Source organism: Phyllobates terribilis, unplaced genomic scaffold (genome assembly GCF_046119375.1).
Source record: "Phyllobates terribilis strain yellow unplaced genomic scaffold, ASM4611937v1 Scaffold_2__4_contigs__length_985480577, whole genome shotgun sequence".
NCBI lineage: Eukaryota > Metazoa > Chordata > Amphibia > Anura > Dendrobatidae > Phyllobates > Phyllobates terribilis.
The window spans coordinates 290,112,787-290,133,986 of NW_027362762.1; the positions used below are offsets into that span (position 1 = coordinate 290,112,787).

The 21,200-nt window shown below is 44.7% G+C and overlaps 1 protein-coding gene across 1 annotated transcript in view; it reads right to left on the reverse strand.

Annotated features, from left to right (window-relative positions):
- The window catches only part of UGGT2 (UDP-glucose glycoprotein glucosyltransferase 2), a 399,382-nt gene that overhangs the window by 358,793 nt on the left and 19,389 nt on the right, over nucleotides 1-21,200 (reverse strand). Inside the window, exon 3 of the mRNA XM_073664152.1 lies at nucleotides 5,847-5,977. Coding sequence (XP_073520253.1) covers nucleotides 5,847-5,977 — 131 coding nt within the window. The remainder of the gene's footprint in view (nucleotides 1-5,846; nucleotides 5,978-21,200) is intronic.

A 21,200-nucleotide genomic window follows, 5' to 3' on the forward strand; every position in this document is an offset into this window, starting at 1 on the left:
ATCAGCCCCCAGCTGTCTGCCTAGCCTTTGCTAGCTATTAAAATAGGGGGGACCCCACGTCATTTTTTTTGGGGGGGTCCCCCATTTTAATAGCTAGTAAAGGCTAGGTATTCAGCTGGGGGCTGATATTAGTAGCCTGGGAAGCTCCGTGGGTTTTACCCCCTTCCCAGGCTTCAAACATCTGCCCCAGCCGTCTGCTTAACCTCCGCTAGAGACTAAAATTATGGGGGATCCCACGCCATTTTTTTTTTAAATAAATCCTTTATTTTAACACTAAATGACATTTGAGGAGTTAATAAAGATGCAGTCCCTAAATTATTATTTATTTTTTAATTAATTTTTCCCAAAACTTTTGACGTGGGCTTCGCCATATTTTTGTATGCCAGCCAGGTACAGCATCCAGCTTCTATGAACGCGCCATTTTCCGGGGCGGCTGCAGACTGCAATTTTCAGCGGGGGGGCAGAAAGCTTGGGCCTCCCTGCGCTGCAGATTCCATCCCCCAGCTGTCTAGTTGTACCTGGCTGGACACAAAAATAGGGAGAAGCTCCACGTTTTGTTTTTTTTAATTATTTCATGAAATTCATGGAATAATTAAGAAAAAAAGGGCTTCCCTATATTGTTGTGTCCAACCAGGTACAAATAGGCAGCTGGTGGTTGGGGGCAGCCCGTTCCTGCCTGCTGTACCTGGCTGGACACAAATATAGTGCAAAGCCCCACGTCAATTTTTTTTTAATTATTTCAGGAAATTCATGAAATAATTAAAAAAAAATTTATGTGGGGCTTCGCCCTATATTTGTGTCCAGTCAGGTACAGCAGGCAGGAACGGGCTGCCCCCAACCACCAGCTGCCTATTTGTACCTAGCCGGACACAACAATATAGGGAAGCCCTTTTTTTCTTAATTATTCCATGAATTTCATGAAATAATTTAAAAAAAAAATGCGTAGGGCTTCGCCCTATTTTTGTGCCCAGCCAGATACAACTAGGCAGCTGGGGGCTGGAATCCGCAGCACAGGGAGACCCAAGCTTTCTGGGCCACCCCCGCTGCAAATTGCAGTCCGCAGCCGCCCCAGAAAATGGCGCGTTCATAGAAGCGCCATCTTCTGGCGCTGTACCCAACTCATCCAGGGCCCTGGTGCGGTGGCTCACTGGGTAATAAAGGGGTTAAGGCCAGCTTGGCATTATCAGCTGGCCCTAAGCCCGAAATTCATGGGGTCACGCCAATATTAGACATGACCACCATGAATTTCTAGTAAAGTATTTAAAAAAACACAACACCCAGAATAAAGTCCTTTAATTGAAATAAACACACAATTCTTTATTGTTCTAAATTAAACCATACTTACCGTCACGCCCATTCCAGCTGAAGCCAACGATCTCCTGCAATAAAAGAAAAATAATAAAGCAACATCATCCTTACCTTTCCATGGTTCCCAGGATGGCTCCAGCTCTGCTACATCGAGATGACAGGCTGGACCGCAGCAGAACGCTACCATCCATCCTGTCATCCCGCAGACACTGAGAAGCGCAGGCACTCAGCACTTCAGCGTGAGAATTTTCCCATGCTGTCAGTGACGTGCATGAGGTGAGCTGAGTTCATTGGACATGAACTCGGCTCATCTGGATGACGTCACAGAGAGACACTGAGGAGCGCAAGCATGCCTGCGCTTCTCAGTGTCTGCGGGATGACAGGATGGATGGCAGCGTTCTGCTGCGGTCCAGCCTGTTCTTTAACTTTGACTATGGGGTTAGTAATGGGGGTGTCTTATAGACGCCTCTCCATTACTAACCTGGGCTTGATGTCATCTGGCATTATAAGCTGACATCAACCCTAGCCCTATTACCCCACTACCACCGCTACAGGGCAGTGGGAAGAGCGAGGCTAAGTGCCAGAATTGGCGCATCCTATGGATGCGCCATTTCTGGGGCGGCTGACGGCTGGTGTTTCTAGCCTGGGAGGGGGCCAATATTCATGGCACCCTTCCTGGGCTATTAATATCAGCCCCCAGCTGTCTGCCTAGCCTGTGCTAGCTATTAAATTAGGGGGGACCCCACGTTATTTTTTTGGGGGGGTTCCCCCATTTTAATAGCTAGTAAAGGCTAGGTATTCAGCTGGGGGCTGATATTAGTAGCCTGGGAAGCTCCGTGGGTATTACCCTATTCCCAGGCTTCAAACATTTGCCCCAGCCGTCTGCTTAACCTCCGCTAGAGCCTAAAATTAAGGGGAACCCCACACCATTTTTTTTTTAAATAAATCCTTTATTTTAACACTAAATGACAAGTACAGTAATCAACACTATTACTGTACTTCATATATATGTGACTGACATGTTTCTATCTATCTAATCTATGTGTGAAGCTCTATTCTGTCTGTTATAAATTGTCGGGTACAGATGCTGAATTGCCGGCCGGCTTTTTTAAAGAGACGGTGCACGAAAACACTAATATTTTTTTAAATAAATCCTTTACACTAAATGACAAGTACAGTAAGCAACACTGTCACTGTACTTCATATATATGTGACTGACATGTTTCTATCTATCTAATCTATGTGTGAAGCTCTATTCTGTCTATTATAAATTGTCGGGTACAGATGCTGAATTGCCGGCCGGCTTTCTTAAAGAGACGGTGCACGAAAACACTAATATTTTTTTAAATAAATCCTTTACACTAAATGACAAGTACAGTAAGCAACACTGTCACAGTACTTCATATATATGTGACTGACATGGTTCTATCTACCTAATCTATGTGTGAAGCTCTATTCTTTCTGTTGTAAATTGTCGGGTACCGGTGAATGCCGCTGATGAATTGCCGGCTTTTCATGTCATTCTACATTATTCTTAGTTGTTTTACTTCATGTAGAATTAACCTACAAGGAAAGAAAGGGTTTATTTTCATTCCGATATTTGTGTCCCATTGACTTGCATTGGTTTCCGGTATCGGAATCGGCGATATCCGATACTTTTTGGGTATCGGCCCGATCCAATCCGATACGATATTTCCTGATATCGGAAGGTATCGCTCAACACTATTGGTGGCATATATATCCAGATATTTAATAAAGGGGTCACAACATTCAAAAGGTCCTAGCAAAATAAAAAAAATAAAAAAATTTTTCTTTTTAAACTTTAAAACAAGTAAGAAAAAAAATATCTCGCACATCTATAAAACTGGCACACTAGTTAACCCAGTGAGCACCGTAAAAAATAAATAAATATAGAAACCTGCCAAAAATTTCAGGTTTTCATCGTACCACCAAAGAAAAAAAAAAGAGAAAAAAATTGAATAATATGAAAATAAAATGGAATCACTGAATAAGTAATCTTGCCCAGCAATAAACAAGCCGCCATACAGCGCCATCACCGCAAAAATAAAAAGTTACAGATCTCTGAATATATCAACACAAAAAATAATTTTTTCTATAAAATATTTTTTTTATTGTGTAAAAGTGGCAAAACATAAAAAAGATATCAAGTGGAATCGCTCTAATCGTACAGACCCGAAGAATATAGCTGCCTTATCACTTTTAACACAGTGAAAGGCATTAAAAAAATAAAAAAAAAAACAATTCCTGAATTGCTGTCATTCTGCCTCCCCAAAAAATCGGAAATCAAAGCGATCAAAAATATTATATGCTCGCAAATAAACAAACACTCATATGACTGTCGGCAGAAATATAGAAAAATTAAAACTCTCAAAGTATGGCGATGCAAAAAAAAAATGTTTTTTAGTGTGTGACAGCAGCCAAACATAAAAAACTATATAAATCTGGTATAGCTGTAATCGCACTGACCCGAAGAATAAAGTTGTCTAATCACTTATACCACATGAGGAACGGCCTAAAACATAAATAAAACCAATTCTTGACCTGTTGTTTTGTTCATTCGGCCTCCCAAAGGACGCAGTATGGCTTGGCTCACATTTGTCCTACGCTCTACACACTGAGCGCTTACACCGGGGTTTCCATGTAATTCTCTTAAATACGAGATTCAGACAGAAGCCCGGCAGAAGATTCCCTGTAATGAGGCAAATGGAGATTCTGGACGCTATCTGGCCTATGATCCGGCGGTGTCCGTCTTTTAAGGCGTGAATGAAAGCACGGTCGGCCACAATTTTGTGCTCCTCTGAAAAGAAGGACAAGGCTGAACAGAGGCCAGACTGAGTCCATAGTAATTCTGCTGCCTCATTATAGTCAATGGATCCCTCAGGGGTTTCATTCGAATCATGTCATTCAGAGATTTAGATGGAAACTCAGTTGTAAGTGCTCAGTGTAGGGTACAGGATAAATGTGATCCCAAATGATATGTAAAATGTTCTCAATAAAAGCTTCAACTCAACTCACAAAAAAAGCAATTGCCCACTCAGGTCCATAATCTGTCACTGAAAATATAGGTGACTTCCACGTTACTGGTAGTACAAAGGCTCTGGAAAAGCGCTATGGCTCCTCACCCACCAAAAGAAATCCAGCGAATGCTGCACTCCCAAATCCAAATGCCCATCCTGCCTTCCGAGCTCCAGTGTACCTAAACCACATTTAGCGTCCACATGTTTGGCATTTCTGTAGCTATGAGAGCCCACTAAATTTATTGGGTGCATGTCTCCAGAAGTACAAGCTGGGCACAATGTACTGGACACTACAATGTACAGAGCAATACAATGACAGATTTGAGTTTTTCACTTAGCAACATCCAATGCTGCTTGTTTCTGGAAAACACTCATGATGTCAAATTCGTCACTACACCAATAAATAAATTCCCAAAGGGGTGTAGTTTCCAAAATGGGGTCACTTGAGGGGGATTCTGCTTTTCTAGCACTTAGGGGCTCTGTATATGGAGTCCACAAACTATTCTACGATAATTTGTTCTCCAAGAGTCAAATAGTCCCTCCTGAGTCTCGCCGTGTGGTTAAGCCGTACTGTACAGACACATATGGGGTATTGCCACGTTCAGCAGAAATTTTGATGCCATTTTTACACATTTCCCCGTGTGAAAATGCAAAATCTGGCGTTAAAATAAAAAGTTTGTGGTAAAAATGTAATTTTTTCTTCACTGCCCAATGGTATTAAATTCTGTGACACACCTGAGGTGTCAATATGATCACTGCACCCCTAGATGACAGACCTAATGACAGATATGCTTTAACTTATTAACGACCAATGGCATACATTTTTTTTCATAGGCTGTTAAGCAATGTATGAAGTTGGTTCAGGAGCTGAACCTACTTCATACCGTGCAGATGCCGCTGTGTTACACAGCCAGCATCTACCTATGACTACCAATACAAATTGGTTTTGGTCTAGGAGTTTAAAATCTTAAGAAATGATAGCAAATACTGAAATAATGTCCCTGGCCAGAGACTACACACTGGATCCTGTGTAGGCAGAAATTGGTGCGGTGATTTATAATTTTAATGACTAATCAAGACTGCAATATAAAACGTACATGTATAGATGGGAAGCAAATACCACAATGTACTTGTGGTATACATCAAAAGAAGTCCACTTAAATAATACACCAACTCAACCTTGCAAACAAGGACTTTATTATTCAGTGTTGCACTAATTTATCTGCAATAATACAAGGCTTAACTATGCTAAGTGTGAGACTGCTACAAGGAGACATGACAAGGACATAATAATGAGAAATATCGGAGGGATAATGCAGGAGTATATCAAGTATATACAGGGGTTTACAGGTCAGGATAATGACAAACAAAGCAAAGATGTACATGTGAGTAACGTATTATCTGAAATTTAGTCCATCCTTCAAGAAATTGTTGGTAAGAAATAATAGAGTTTATGATAATTGAAACATTCAGTGCAATAAGAAGAAGTTAGCACAGTACCTGTTGGAACATCTGCACGGTGGGAGAATGTGCTCTTATAGAAAAGGCAAATTTCAGCAAACCCATTTGCAGATCAGAAAGAAACTGGGCAGCTTTTTTCAATATCAAGCTGTAATAGGAATATTCTGAACCTGAAAGAAATGGAGAAGTGAATGAGGAGCAATATCTATCAAACAAAAGCAAAACTTATTAGCCACTAAAAACCACCACTTATCAACCACTAAAAAACAAATACCCCATCTAATCAAAATATGGTACTCCAGTGTAGCATTATTGAGATAACCATCATAGTAAGGAGGGATTTCTATGAATACATTACTTAACCCCATTGTGATAAAACAGTGATTGTGAAAAACCTCGTTAAAAAAATTATATGACTTCTACTCATCTTACCCACATCAGACTGTGATTCATTGAGCCCAACAAGAGAAAAGATTCAGAGGTTGGACCCTACATCTCAAACAGTAGAAGTGAAGATGACGGCACTCACCACATCATGGAAAAACCTTCTTATTTATTTCATAGCAAGCAATAAAAATCAGGTGGGGAAATATAGGCAAATAAGAGCAGGCTACAGCGTTTCATGTTTACTAACACTTGCTATAAAATAATAAAAGAAGATTATTCCATGATGTGGTGAGTGCCATCATCTTCACTTCTCCTAGTTAGGACTTTCAGTGACTTCTTGTATCATGAGAGAGAACCACTGATTATCATGGCTGCCAGCTATGTCCTTGGACTACACAAGTGGATATTCAAGTGCATTTTAGGGAGGAAGACTGTGGTGCCAAGAAGTTTTCTTTTTGCCAAATCAGATTGTTGGACTACCTATATAGAACACATCCACATACTGTTTGATATGATTACATGCATAGGATCTACCATCCAAAATGTCTATGGATTTCTATTGTGAATCAATTCATACAAAAAACAGACCTTATGGGTGAGGATTAATACAAAGCTTAGGAAAAGTAGAAAAGAAGAAGTATTGGTACATTTCGTCTTCTCTTTCCTCTGTGTCTCTACTGTACGCACTCCCGCATTTGGAATGGAAAAGCTACACAAAACCTACAAGATTCCTGCCTAAAGCCACATTCACACGTCACTTTTGGCTCAGATTTTCTAAGCACAAATCAGGAGTCTTAGGCCATGTTCACACATGTTGGTTTTTTTTTACGTTACAAATTTGCAGCAAAACTGATCTCTGGCAGGAAATCAGGTGCGTCAAAAACGTCTATTTATGCATGTACATAAAGTTCTGTGAGAAAAAGAACCCCATTATATTTTGCCATCAAAAACGCTGAAAAACACTGATGCAAATTTTGGTGCGTTTTTTTTTTTTTACCACCCATTACTTCCCATGGGTGAAACACCGCTGAAAGAAGTGACATGCTCTATTTTCCAAAAACCTAACCAAGGGACAAAAAATACGCAACAACAAAAAAAACAAGATGTGTGAACAGAGAATTCTGGTTTCTCATAGACTTTGCTGGTACTGCAAAACGCAGCTGAAAATTTGCATAAAAATCTGCTGCAAAAAAAATGCTGAACAACATGTGTGAACATGGCCTTAAGCGTTTTTTCACCCATAGGAAGTTATGGGTGGTCAAAAAACGTATCAAAAAACCCACCAAAACCTGCATTTTTAACGCAGCTGTTTTCCTGCCAGAGAAAAGTTAGCAGCAGATTTGCAGCAGAAAGAAACACAACTTGTCTGAACATAGCCTTAGGGTATGTGTACATGATGTTTTTCAGATGGATTCTGCTCCATAACCCGCCTAAAAATGCACTAACTAAAACAGTCGGAAGAATGAATATATAAAAGCATATTTCTACATAAAAAACAACTTGCTGTGCACGTGGTCAGTCTTTGAGTGTCTTTAAACGGCTTCATGTTTCCAAAAACACCAAGCCATTTAAAGAAGTGAGATGACCATTCTTCAGGCTTCTTCCACTCTGAAAATGCTCTATGCTTTACATAAACGATAATGAAGGCCAAAAATGACAAAAAAAAGCACCCAGGAAACTACCCCAAAATGTTAAAAAAGCTTAAAAAAAAAAAAAATTGGGTTCCCGAAGCATCTTCCTCTTAAACTCAGCGGGGTCACCCACCCTAAAAAAAAAAATCATCATGTGCACATACTCTTACACTGAGAAAGGGTCGTTACATGCATGTGCAACCAGGTCAAACCGTATTTTTCAGACTATAAGACGCACTTTTTTCCTTCAAAATTTTGGCGGAAAAAGGAGGTGCGTCTTATAGTCTGATATACATAAATACTGTGGCTGTGGGTGGTGGAGTAGCGGTGCACAGGAGGCAGCAGCCGCCTGCTGCAGCCTACACTGTGCCTGCTACTAAAGAAAATGAATATTCACTGCTCTCCATGCCCATGGGGACCATACATAGAGGGATGAGGCATGAGGGGGGCCATACATACAGGGATGAGGCATGACAGGGGGCCATACATACAGGGATGAGGCATGAAGGGGGCCATACATACAGGGATGAAGGATAAGGGGGGCAATACATACAGGGATGAAGGATGAGTGGGGGCCATACATACAGGGATGAAGGATTAGGGGGGCCATATATACAGTGATGAAGGTGGCCATACATACAGGGATGAAGAGTGCCATACATACCAGAAAGAGAAATGAAGGTACCATACATATCAGGATGAAGGGTGCCATACATACCAGGAAGAGGGATGAAGGGGGCCATGCATATCAGGATGGGGATGAGGGTCAAGTATAACAGGAAGGAAGTGGCCATATACACCAGGATGGGGGATATTAGTACAGAATTGGGGGACATTACCCCTATAACAGTGTCAGCAGCAGACCCCCCTCCCCCTTAACAGTGCATGATGACTACATTTTTTGCTTACATTTTTTTTTCTATTTTCCTCCTCTAAAACCTAGGTGCGCCTTATGGTCCGGTGTGTCTTGTAGTCCGAAAAATATGGTAACTTTGTGCTCATATTACAGCCTGACCCTGAGGTTTAATGATCCAAGCAGACAGCTTGCACAGGCTTTTGGGGCTGTAATTAACGTCTCCATGGGATTTTTAGTTTTTGCGTTTTTGTTTTTTGCTCCCCTTCTTCCCAAAGCCATAACTTTTTTATTTTTCAGTCAGAATGGCTGTGTGAGGGCTTGATATTTTGCGGGACGAGTTGTATTTATGAACAATACCATTGATTTTACCATACCGTGTACTGCAAAAACGGGAAAAAAATTCCAAGTGTGGTGGAACTGCAAAAGAAAAGTGCAATTTCACAATTGTACCATGTTCACTAAATGCTAGCATTGACCTGCCACTATGATTCTCCAGGTCATTATGAGTTTGCATATACGAAACATGTATAGGTTCTTTTTTATTTAAGTGGTGAAAAAAAATTGTAAAGTTTAGAAAAAAAAAAAAAAAGGGTCATTTTCAGAGACCCGTAGCATCTAAATTATTCAGGATCTGACCTCGGTTGAGGGCTTGCTTTTTTGGGCGCCGAACTGATGTTTTTATCGATACATTTTGGGGTAGATGCAACGTTTTTATCGCCTGTTATTGCAATGTTGTGGCGACCAAAAAAAAAAAATGTAATTCTGGCGTTTTGCTTTTTTTTCTTTTTATGCCGTTTACCGATCAGATTAATTCTTTTTATATTTTGATAGATTGGGCGTTTCTGAAAGCAGTGATAACAAACATGTATTTTTTTTCCTTTATTATTGTTTATTTTGAATTGGGCCAAAAGGAAGGAGATCTAAACTATATATATATATATATATATATATATATATATATATATATATATATATATATATATATATATATATATATATATATATATATATATATTACACACACAGTACAGATCAAAAGTTTGGACACAGCTTCTCATTTAATGATTTTTCTGTATTTTCATGACTATGAAAATTGTACATTCACACTGAAGGCATCAAAACTATGAATTAACACATGTGGAATAATATACTTAATAGTGTTGAGCGAACATGCTCGACACTGCTCAGTACTCGCCCGAGCATCGCGCTACTCGGGATGTTCGGCGAACACCGAGCATTTCCGGGTTACTCGGGCGGGAGCTCGGGTCTCCGCCCTGCATGTTTGGCGCCCTTTACAGAGCCAATGAACATGCAGGGATTGCCAGCGAGTCACTATAATGCCGCAGTCATGTTGGTTGTGGGCATTACATTGATGGCTGGCCGCACAGCGTCACCTCGAGTATTTAAAACCGGGCGCCGCCATCTTGGACACAGACGGCCGGGATAAGACAGTGTAGGGACAGCGCTGCTGATTTAGGGAGAGATATATACTGCGAAATAGTTAGTGTAGGGTCTGTAAAGGCTGCCAAATCAAACAAACAAACAGTCCTTCTCAGGACTAATTTCCATCCCAGATATCACGCAGGCAGGCAGGCAGGCTGTATAGGAGATGCAGTGGTTATACAAGCAAAAGCTACATTACAGTCCTGTGTGCTCCTGTTGCTGAAATTTCTGGACTTAGCTCCAGGTCCTGGGGGGGCCAGGAAAAATGCTTTTTTTTTTCATCTAAATCCTCATTTTTTTTTCCTCCTTCACACTGTACAAATACCCATCTTATTAACCTTTTGGTGTGTGTCCCCCACCCCAAAAAAAAAAAAAAAAAAAAAAGTGTGTCTGTGACAGTTCAGACACAAATATATCTGTTTAATAGAGTCTGGTGTAGGCCAGAGAAATAGAAGTTTGGTTTTGCATTTCCACGGTTCAAACCTCTGTATTATCCACTTTTGGGCCATTTTTACCTAAAAAAAAACAGTTTGAGTGAGTCGCTCACTGTTCAGCCGCAAATATATCTATTTAAAAAAGTCTGGTATACACCAGTAAATTATAACTGTGGTTTTGCCATTCCAAGGTAAAAAATCTCTATTATCCAGCTTTTGGTATTTTTTCCGTAAAGAAAAACAGTAATAGTTTCTCCCTGATTGCTCAGATTGTTTAAAAGGGTCGGGTGTAGGCCAGAGAAATAGAACTGTGGTTTTCTTCTTCCACGGTTCTAATCTCCTTTTTATTACCCTTTTTCCATTGATAGTGCGAGTGTAAGCTATTTTACTTGATTTACAATGGGCAAGGCGCGTGGCAAGGGACGTGGAACTGGACATTCTGGTGATGGTGCGTGCAGAGGACGGGGCCGTGGCCAAGGTGAAAATGTGCCACAACCAACAGCCACATCTTCTCACTCCCAGTTCTTGACCGAATTACTAGGGAAGCACAGAACAACACCAGTATTGCAACCTGATCAGTGTGAACAGGTTATTAATTGGATAGCAGATAATACTTCCAGTTACCTGGGCAACACCACCTCCGGTCTGTCTTCCACACGGTCAAATTTTAGTAGCCGTGAGTCTCGACCGCATACTCCTCCTCACCCTGATGCTCCTTCCTCCCACCATGCCGAGTGTCGTCAGACAGCAACTGATACCACACTTAGACACACTGAAGAGCTGTTCACTGGTCCATTTCCAGATTTGTGCCCCTCGCCTGCTCTGCTTGAAGTGGTGGAAGAGGAGATACCATATAGTGATGCCCAAATATTTGAACAGCCACGGCCACAGGAAGTCGACGATGGCAATTTGTCACAAGAGGTGGACGATGACGAGACACAATTGCCAGGAAGTGAGGAGGAGGATTGTGGTGCGCAAGTGGAAGAGGAGGAGGTGGTGGAAGATCTAGTAACTGACCCAACGTGGCAGGAGGACATGCAGAGCGAGGCCAGCAGCACACAGGGTGAGGGAGGCAGAGTACCCCAACAGGCAGGAAGAAGCAGTGTGGTGGCCACACACAGAAGGCATGCAACAGTTCCCCGTAACACCAACACGAGGGATGTTGCCAGTACAACCTGTAGGTCTTCCAGAGTCTGGAATTTTTTTAAAGACTCTGCTGATAACCCCAAAAAGGCCATTTGTACCACCTGCCATGCCAGCATCAGCAGGGGTGACAAAACTACCAGCCTGACCACCACCAGCATGATCAGGCACATGGCACCAAAGCACCCGACTTTGTGGGGTGAACCCCAGGGTCCACGACCAGTGTCAGCGGGTGTCACCACAGCTTCTTCCGCTGTTGTGCGTGCAATAGAACCCCCTGTTGTGTGTGCAGGGCAATCCCCTGTCCATACTGCATGCAAAGATGCCCCCTCCTCTCACTCTTCACTTGTTATGGCAGTTTCTCAAGAAACAGCATCAACGTACACGTCCCACCGCAGCGTTCAATTGTCCATATCCCAGACCTTTGAACGAAAGCGGAAATTCGCAGCCAACGCCCCACAGGCCACAGTCCTAAATTCGCACATTTCACGACTGCTTGCGTTGGAAATGCTGCCTTTTAGGCTGGTGGAGACAGAATCCTTCCGTAACATTATGGCGGTGGCCGTCCATCGGTACTCGGTCCCCAGTCGACACTATTTTCCCGGTGTGCCATCCCCGCACTACACAAGCACGTGTCCCAAAACATCTGCCGTGCCCTCAACAACGCAGTTACTGGGAGAGTCCACCTGACAATGGACATGTGGACAAGTGCTTGTGGCCAGGGACGGTACATCTCCCTGACGGCACACTAGGTAAACATAGTGGAAGTCGCGACCCAGTCGGACCTTGGGACGGAACACATCCTCCCCACACCGAGGATTGCAGGCCCTATGTCATTCAGAGTTGCCCCCACAGTGTACAGCTCCTGCGCATCATCCTCCTCCTCCTCCTCCTCATGTTCAGCCTCCATCTCAGATATCACCACATCAGTTACAAGCTGGAAGCACTGCAGCACTGCCTAAGCCAAGCGGCAACAGGCTGTGCTTAAACTCATAAGCTTAGGTGAAAAACCTCACACTGCTTGTGAGTTGTGGACAGCTGTGAAAGAGCAGGCAGATCTGTGGCTGAGACCGCTGAACCTACATCCAGGCATCGTCGTGTGCGACAATGGCCGTAACCTGGTGGCGGCTCTGAGGCGAGGAGAGATCACACACGTACCATGCCTGGCTCATGTGCTTAACCTCGTGGATCAGCGGTTTCTTAAATCGTACCCCGAGTTGCCAGATCTGCTCGTCAAAGTACTCTGCCCGTCAGCTCATTTTCGGAAGTCGGCTACAGCTTTCGCCGCCCTTGATGTGTTGCAGCAGAGTTTGCAGCTTCCGTCACACTGACTGGTGTGTGATGTCTCCACATGTTGGAACTCTACCCTCCACATGTTGCAAAGGATTTGTGAGCAGAAGAGAGCAGTTGTGGAGTACCAGCTGCAACAAGGCCGTCGATATTCAGGTCAGACTCAACACATAAGACCTCAGGAGTGGACCTGGATGTCTGACATATGTACCATCTTGACAAACTTTGAGGAGTCCACCAAGATGGTGAGTGGCGATGACGCCATCATTAGCGTCAGCATCCCACTTGTCTGTCTTTTGCAACGCTCTCTGCAAAGAATTAAAGAGGAGGCATTGCAGCCAGAGTATGATGAGATGGATCAAGAAGCCGTAGCGGTCGATTACACACAGCCAAGCCTCATCTCATCCCAACGTGCATTGGGGGACAATGAGGGAGAGGAGGAAGAGGAGGAAGAACAGGAGCTGGTATCATGCGCTGTAGACGGTAGTACCTGTACAACTGTCATACCGTCGGCTCAGCGTGGGTGGCCTGAGGACAGGGGGGAGGAGGAGGAGGAGAGCATGGTCAGTCGTCATCTTGGTGAGGACACGGAAGTCTTGCCCGTTACCAGTCTGGCACGCATGGCTGACTTTATGTTACGCTGCCATAACCGTGACCCTCGCGTTGTCAAAATGTTGGGTGACAGTCATTACTGGCTGGTGACACTTGTAGACTCCCGCTACAAGGAGAACTTTCACTCTCTTATTCCGGAGGTGGAGAGGTCTACAAAAATGGGGCAGTACCAGAAGGCTCTTGCTGCAGAACTGTTAAAAAAGTTCCCATCTGAACACGCCAACGGCAGAGGTCACAGTTCGTTGCCCAGCCAAGGCGTACATGCGAGAGAGACGCAACTCCAATCCAGCAGAGGCAGGGAAACACTGTCAACGTTCTGGGACAGTTTCTCAGACCCTCCCTTCGGACAGACCCTGAGACGCGGGGTACTCTCACAATGAGTGGAAAGTTTCAAAAGATGGTGAGGGAGTACCTTGCCGACCGTACCAGCGTCCTCCGTGATTCCTCTGTGCCTTTTAATTATTGAGTATCCAAGCTGGACACTTGGAATGAACTCACTCTGTACGTCTTGGAGGTCCTGGCCTGCCCTGCCGCTAGCGTGTTATCGGAGCGTGTTTTTAGTGCCGCTGGGGGAATTATAACTGATAAGCGCACTCGCCTGTCAACTGACAATGCTGACAAGCTGACCCTTATGAAAATGAACAAGGGGTGGATTGGGCCAGACTTCTCATCACCACCAACTGACAGCAGAGTAACATAAAGTCAAATCTACTGTGTTATTTCGGGAGGTGTATTCACATGCACCGCTTCACACCCACACATGGGTATACGCTTCCTCATATCGGCTGTTTTATGTTCTTCTCCTTATCCTCAGCCTCCACCACCACTATACCACCAGAGTGACCGTGGTCCGTGTTGCCATTATTGAAAGTTCCTCGGTCCTTATTTTTGGTAAGTTTTGCTTGGAAGGCATAATCAAAGACTGTGGGAGACCCACTCCCCAATAGTGGGAATAATATTTTTAAGATGCTGTACTGTATGGCTCTTGTAAGGGGCATTAAAACAGTCTTGTTAAGCTACTGTGACCTCCACCACTTTTCCAAGGGGCATTAAAACAGTCTTGTTAAGCTACTACGACCTCAACGTCTCTTCCAAGGGGCATTAAAACCGTCTTGTTAAGCTACTGCGACCTCCACCACTTTTCCAAGGGGCATTAAAACCATCTTGTTAAGCTACTGCGACCTCCACGTCTCTTCCGAGGGGCATTAAAACCGTCTTGTTAAGCTACTGTGACCTCCACCACTTATCCAAGTGGCATTAAAAGCGTCTTGTTAAACCACTCTGAACTCCACAGGGGCATTGAAATGTTGTTTTTAATTAACTTTAACCTCCACGACTCTTCGAACGGGCATTGCATTTCCTCCTAATTTTTGGCAGCTTTTGCTTGGAAGGCATAAGCAAAGACTATGGGAGACCCACTCCCCAATAATGGGAATACTGTTTGTAATATGCTGTACTGCATGGATCTTGTAAGGGGCATTTCAAGTTCCTCCGTCCTAATTTTTGGCAGCTTTTGCTTGGAGGCATAAGCAAAGACTATGGGAGACCCACTCCCCAATAATGGGAATAATGTTTTTAAGATGCTGTACTGTATGGCTCTTGTAAGGGGTATTAAAACCGTCTTGTTAAGCTACTGCGACCTCCACCACTTTTCCAAGGGGCATTAAAACCGTCTTGTTAAGCTACTGTGACCTCCACGTCTAATCAAAGGGGCATTAAAAGCGTCTTCTTAAACCACTCTGAACGCCACAGCTCTTCGAAGGGGCATTGAAATGTTGTTTTTAATTACCTCTAACCTCCACGACTCTTCCAACGGGCATTGCATTTCCTCCTAATTTTAGTCAGCTTTTGCTTTTCAATGCAAAGGCAAAAACTAAGGGAGACCCACTCCCCAATAATGGGTAGAAGGTTTTTAGCACGCTGTAATCCACGTCTGTTTCAAGGGGCATTGCAGTTCCTCATAATTTTTGGAAAGCCTTCCATTCACCGCTTAGGCCAGCAGTGTACAGGAGACCCAGTTGCTATAAATGGAAAAAACGGTTTAGTTAAGGCCCTCTGACCTCCATGTCACTTCCAAGGGGCATTGGAGTGCCTCAAAAATTTTGGTAGGCATTGCACTCACTGTATGCCCTATAACTGTGAAGCCGTACCGCTCCTTTTGTTACAGAAACATATCCAACAAGACATGTGTGGTTGACTGGCCTGATATTGATGTGAATGGTCCCTGTTCCTCCTGCTCTTTCTCCTTTGCCACCACCTCATCCATCATTCATCACCTGAAGCTTTGTTTTAACGGGAGTCATAGAACTGGGATAGTAGCAGGAAAACATCCAGCAATCCTCGGAGGAGGTAGGATATGCGCCAAAACGCTGACCACCTCAGGCCTGGCCGCTACTACATACATGCGCTTGCATTCCAAGAAAACAAAGCAGATGCTAACTTCTATCATCATCATCATCATCATGCTCCTCACCTTGGCACTCTCAACTCCCCTGATGGAGAAGCCAGGGACCACTGGAGGAGTCTGGTTCTCTGGTGGGCTTGTCCAATGCTGCCCTAAAGCAGGCCATGCTAAGAAAAGTGTTGGGGAAGGTGACAGGAGAAATAGGGGCGGCTGAGGACCGTTTATGGACACCTGGCCGCCGCCAGGTGGCTGGGGACCGTGTGTGGACACCTGGCCGCGGGGCGGCTGGGGACAGAGTATGGACACCCAGCTTCCCACTGGCGGCTGGGGACCGAGTGTGGACACCCGGCCGCCGGGCGGCTGGGGACTGAGTATGGATTCCAGGCCGCCGACACAGCCATGACTTGGTGGCCAGATTCCGCCTCCACATGCCTAAAAGGCCCAATTTAAAGTGCAAGCAAGCAAGCAGTATGGTATTTCAGCCTGGGGGTGGGTGGGTGGCAGGCTGCATACTTGCGCTTGCATTGCAAGGAATGGGAGAGGTACAACTGAACACTGCCCTGGGACAAGGACTTGAACGGGGATAGTTGCAAGTCTGCAATGACAGGTGCAGGGTGGTAGGCATCTTCGCATGTGCCATGAACAGGGGGTTGGCATGCACACACTACAGCGGAATAGGCTCTCCTTCCCACTAAATGCACTGGGGAGGGCACAGGTAATGTTTTGGTATGCGCACTTAATCTTATGTATAAGGCGCACCGGGACAAATAGGGGCGGCTGGGGACCGAGTAGGGATACCTCGCTGCCGAAGCAGCCATGAGGTAGTGGCCAGCTTCGGCCTCCTCCAAACCAAAAGGCCCCATTTCAAGTGCAAGCAAGCAGTATGGCGTTGTAGCCTGGGGGTGGGTGGGTGGCAGGTTGCACACTTACACTTGCATTCCAAGAAAACAAAGCAGATGCTAACTTCTGTCATCATCATCATGCTCCTCACCTTGGCACTCTCAACTCCCCTGAGAGAGAAGCCAGGGCCCACCGGAGGAGTCTGGTTCTCTGGTGGGCTCGTCCAATGCTGCCCTAAAGCAGGCCAGGCTTACAAAAGTGTGGGGGAAGGTGACAGGAGAAATAGGGGCGGCTGGGGACCGTGTGTGGACTCCCGGCCGCGGGGAGGCTGGGGACCGAGTATGGACACCCGACCGCCGGGCGGCTGGGAACTGAGTATGGATACCTCGCTGCCGAAGTAGCCATGAGGTAGTGGCCAGCTTCGGTCTCCTCCAAACTAAAAGGCCCCATTTCAAGTGAAAGCTAGCAGTATGGTATTGCAGCCTGGGGGTGGGTGGGTGGTTGGCTGCATATTTGCGCTTGCATTGCAAGGAATGGGGGAGGTACAATTGAACACTGCCCTGGGACAAGGACTTGCACGGGGATAGTTGCAAGTCTGCATCTTCTGATGCGGCAAGGATCACTTCTGATGGGTACATTTTTAGGCAGTGACCTGGTATCAGAGATGCTTCCAGGGGTCTTCCCCATGCTGTTCCCATGTCTTTTTAGCACTGTATGCATGTGTCACACAGCACATGGCCAGAAAAGGTTGTAAAATGTTAAAATGACATTTCCCGGTGAATGCCTTTGTCACGGTTAAAAGCAATACAAAAGTGCAAAAAAGCATGAAAAATGCTACTTGTGAACATAGCCCAAGGTGTGGAGGAGTATTTTTGTTTTTGGTTATTTATTTTACCTTATACACAAGTATTTACCCTGGAAAGGAAATTCCTTAACATATTTCACAGGACAGCAGTTTCACTTTCGTTTTTGAACGTTTTATTATGAGCCTGTAAAAGTGGCTTAATGCCTCTGACCACGTTGTTGACAGCAGTGACCTGGGGGTCATAAATGCTTCCTGGGGCGATCCCCATGCTGCCCCCATGTCTTTTGAGCACTCTCACTATCGTTTTGGGCACTTTTTAGTCTTTCTACAGACTGCCGGGGGTGCCGCCGCAAAAATGCTCGGGTCTCCCATAGACTAACATTGGGCTCGTTGCTCGGGTCGAGCACCCGAGTATCACGGTGAGCTCGGCCCAAGCTTCGAGCACCCGAGCATTTTAGTGCTCGCTCAACACTAATACTTAACAAAAAAGTGTGAAACAACTGAAAATATGTCTTATATTCTAGGTTCTTCAAAGTAGCCACCTTTTGCTTTGATGACTGCTTTGCACACTCTTGGCATTCTCTTGATGAGCTTCAAGAGGTAGTCACCGGAAATGGTATTCCAACAATCTTGAAGGAGTTCCCAGAGATGCTTAGCACTTGTTGGCCCTTTTGCCTTCACTCCAGCTCACCCCAAACCATCTCGATTGGGTTCAGGTCTGGTGACTGTGGAGGCCAGGTCATCTGGCGTAACACCCCATCACTCTCCATCTTGGTCAAATAGCCCTTACACAGCCTGGAGGTGTGTTTGGGGTCATTGTCCTGTTGAAAAATAAATAATGGTCCAACTAAACGCAAACCGGATGGAATAGCATGTTGCTGCAAGATGCTGTGGTAGCCATGCTGGTTCAGTATGCCTTCAATTTTGAATAAATCCCCAACAGTGTCACCAGCAAAGCATCCCCACACCATCACACCTCCTCCTACATGCTTCACGGTGGGAACCAGGCATGTAGAGTCCATCCGTTCACCTTTTCTGCGTCGCACAAAGACACGGTGGTTGGAACCAAAGATCTCAAATTTGGAATCAGACCAAAGCACAGATTTCCACTGGTCTAATGTCCATTCCTTGTGTTCGTTAGCCCAAACAAGTCTCTTCTGCTTGTTGCCTGTCCTTAGCAGTGGTTTCCTAGCAGCTATTTTACCATGAAGGCCTGCTGCACAAAGTCTCCTCTTAACAGTTATTGTAGAGATGTGTCTGCTGCTAGAACTCTGTGTGGCATTGACCTGGTCTCTAATCTGAGCTGCTGTTAACCTGCGATTTCTGAGGCTGGTGACTCGGATAAACTTATCCTCAGAAGAAGAGGTGACTCTTGGTCTTCCTTTCCTCGGGCGGTCCTCATGTGAGCCAGTTTCTTTGTAGCGCTTGATGGTTTTTGCAACTGCACTTGGGGACACATTCAAAGTTTGCCCAATTTTTCGGACTGACTGACCTTCATTTCTTAAACTAATGATGGCCACTCGTTTTTCTTTACTTAGCTGCTTTTTTTTGCCATAATACAAATTCTAACAGTCTATTCAGTAGGACTATCAGCTGTGTATCCATCTGACTTCTGCACAACACAACTGATGGTTCCAACCCCATTTATAATGAAAGAAATCCCACTTATTAAACCTGACAGGGCACACCTGTGAAGTGAAAAGCATTTCCGGTGACTACCTCTTGAAGCTCATCAAGAGAATGCCAAGAGTGTGCAAAGCAGTCATCAAAGCAAAAGGTGGCTACTTTGAAGAAACTAGAATATAAGACATATTTTCAGTTGTTTCACACTTTTTTGTTAAGTATATAATTCCGCATGTGTTATTTCACAGTTTTGATGCCTTCAGTGTGAATGTACAATTTTCAAAGTCATGAAAATACAGAAACATCTTTAAATGAGAAGGTGTGTCCAAACTTTTGGTCAGTACTGTATATATTTTTTTTACTTGTTTCCATAGTTTCCTTAGGAGTCTTGAAGATGCGATCATCCGATCATTTGTGCTGCACATAGCAGGGCTTTAGCCTTGCTATTAGTGATGAGCGAGCACTAAAATGCTTGGGTACTCGTTGCTCGGGTCGAGTAAATTGGAATACTCGGGTGCTCGATCCAAGCAACGAGCGCAATGTAAGTCTATGGGAAACTCAAGCATTTTTCAGGCGGCTCCCCCCCGGTGGTCTGCAGAGGGCCTAAAAATCGATGGGAACAGTGTTCAAATAACATGGGAACAGCATGGGGAAGACCCCTGGAAGCATCTATGACTCCCAGATCACTGCCATCAGCAACGTGGTCAGAGTATTCCGCCACTTTTACGGACTCACAATAAAACATACAAAAATTAAACAAAAATGGATTTTCCTGGGTAAAATGTTAAGGAACATCCTTTCCAGGGTAATGACTTGTATATAAGGCAAAATAAATAACCAAAAACAAAAATACTCCTCCACACCTTGGGCTATGTTCACACGTAGCGTTTTTGATGCGGTTTTGCACTTTTGAATTGCTTTCAACCAAGACAAATGCATTCACCAGGAAATGTAATTTTAACATTTTACAACCTTATCTGGCCAAGTGGTGTGTGACACATCATCAGACACATGCATACAGTGCTGAAAAGACATGGGAACAGCATGGGGAAGACCTCTGGAAGCATCTCTGACTCCCAGGTCACTGCATAAAAGTGTGCCCATCATAAGTGATTCTTGGCGCATGCGAAGATGCCTCCCGCCATGCACCTGTCGTTGCACACTTGCAACAATCACTGTCCACGTCCTTGTCCCACTGCAGCGTTCAGTTGTCCCTACCCCATTCCTTGGAATGCAAGGGCAAGTATGCAGGCAGCCACCCACCCACAGGCTGCAATACTATACTGACAAATTTTTGACATCTGCTTGCACTTGAAATGTAGCCTTTTAGGCTCGTGGAGGCGGAAGCTTTTCAGAACCTCATGCCGGCGGCGGCCGGGTGTCCATACCTGGTCCCCAGCCGCCACTATATTTACCGGTATTGCCTCCGCCTTCCACAAGCACGGGTCCCACAACATTAACCGTGCCCTCCCCAGTGCACTTACTGGGAAGGACCGCCTAACCACAAACACGTGGACAGGTGAATGTGGCCAGGGACGGTACGGAGCCAATCCACAACTTTTTTTGCTGAGAGTTGTATTTAGCTTGGTGAAAGGACAGGCATACGGGGAAACCGTATCTACCTTGTGTGTCATTTCTCAAATAAAGTCCTGTAATTGAGCTTGTTGCAGAAGCAATGGCAGCCCGTCCAACATCAACTCACACTTGTCGGTGGTGCTTTGACACACACACATCTTTCTTTGCGCATTTAATTTCTTGAATACAGAGTTGGACAATGGCCTGATCTGTTATGCGTTTTGAGAAATAACATGCATAAGCATGGCCGATCCACATTAAAAAAGCAGCCATAGAGTGTTCGGGAACCTTCCCCCACACTTTTGTTAGCCAGGGCGGCTTTTTGGCAGGGTTGGACGGGCTCACCAAAG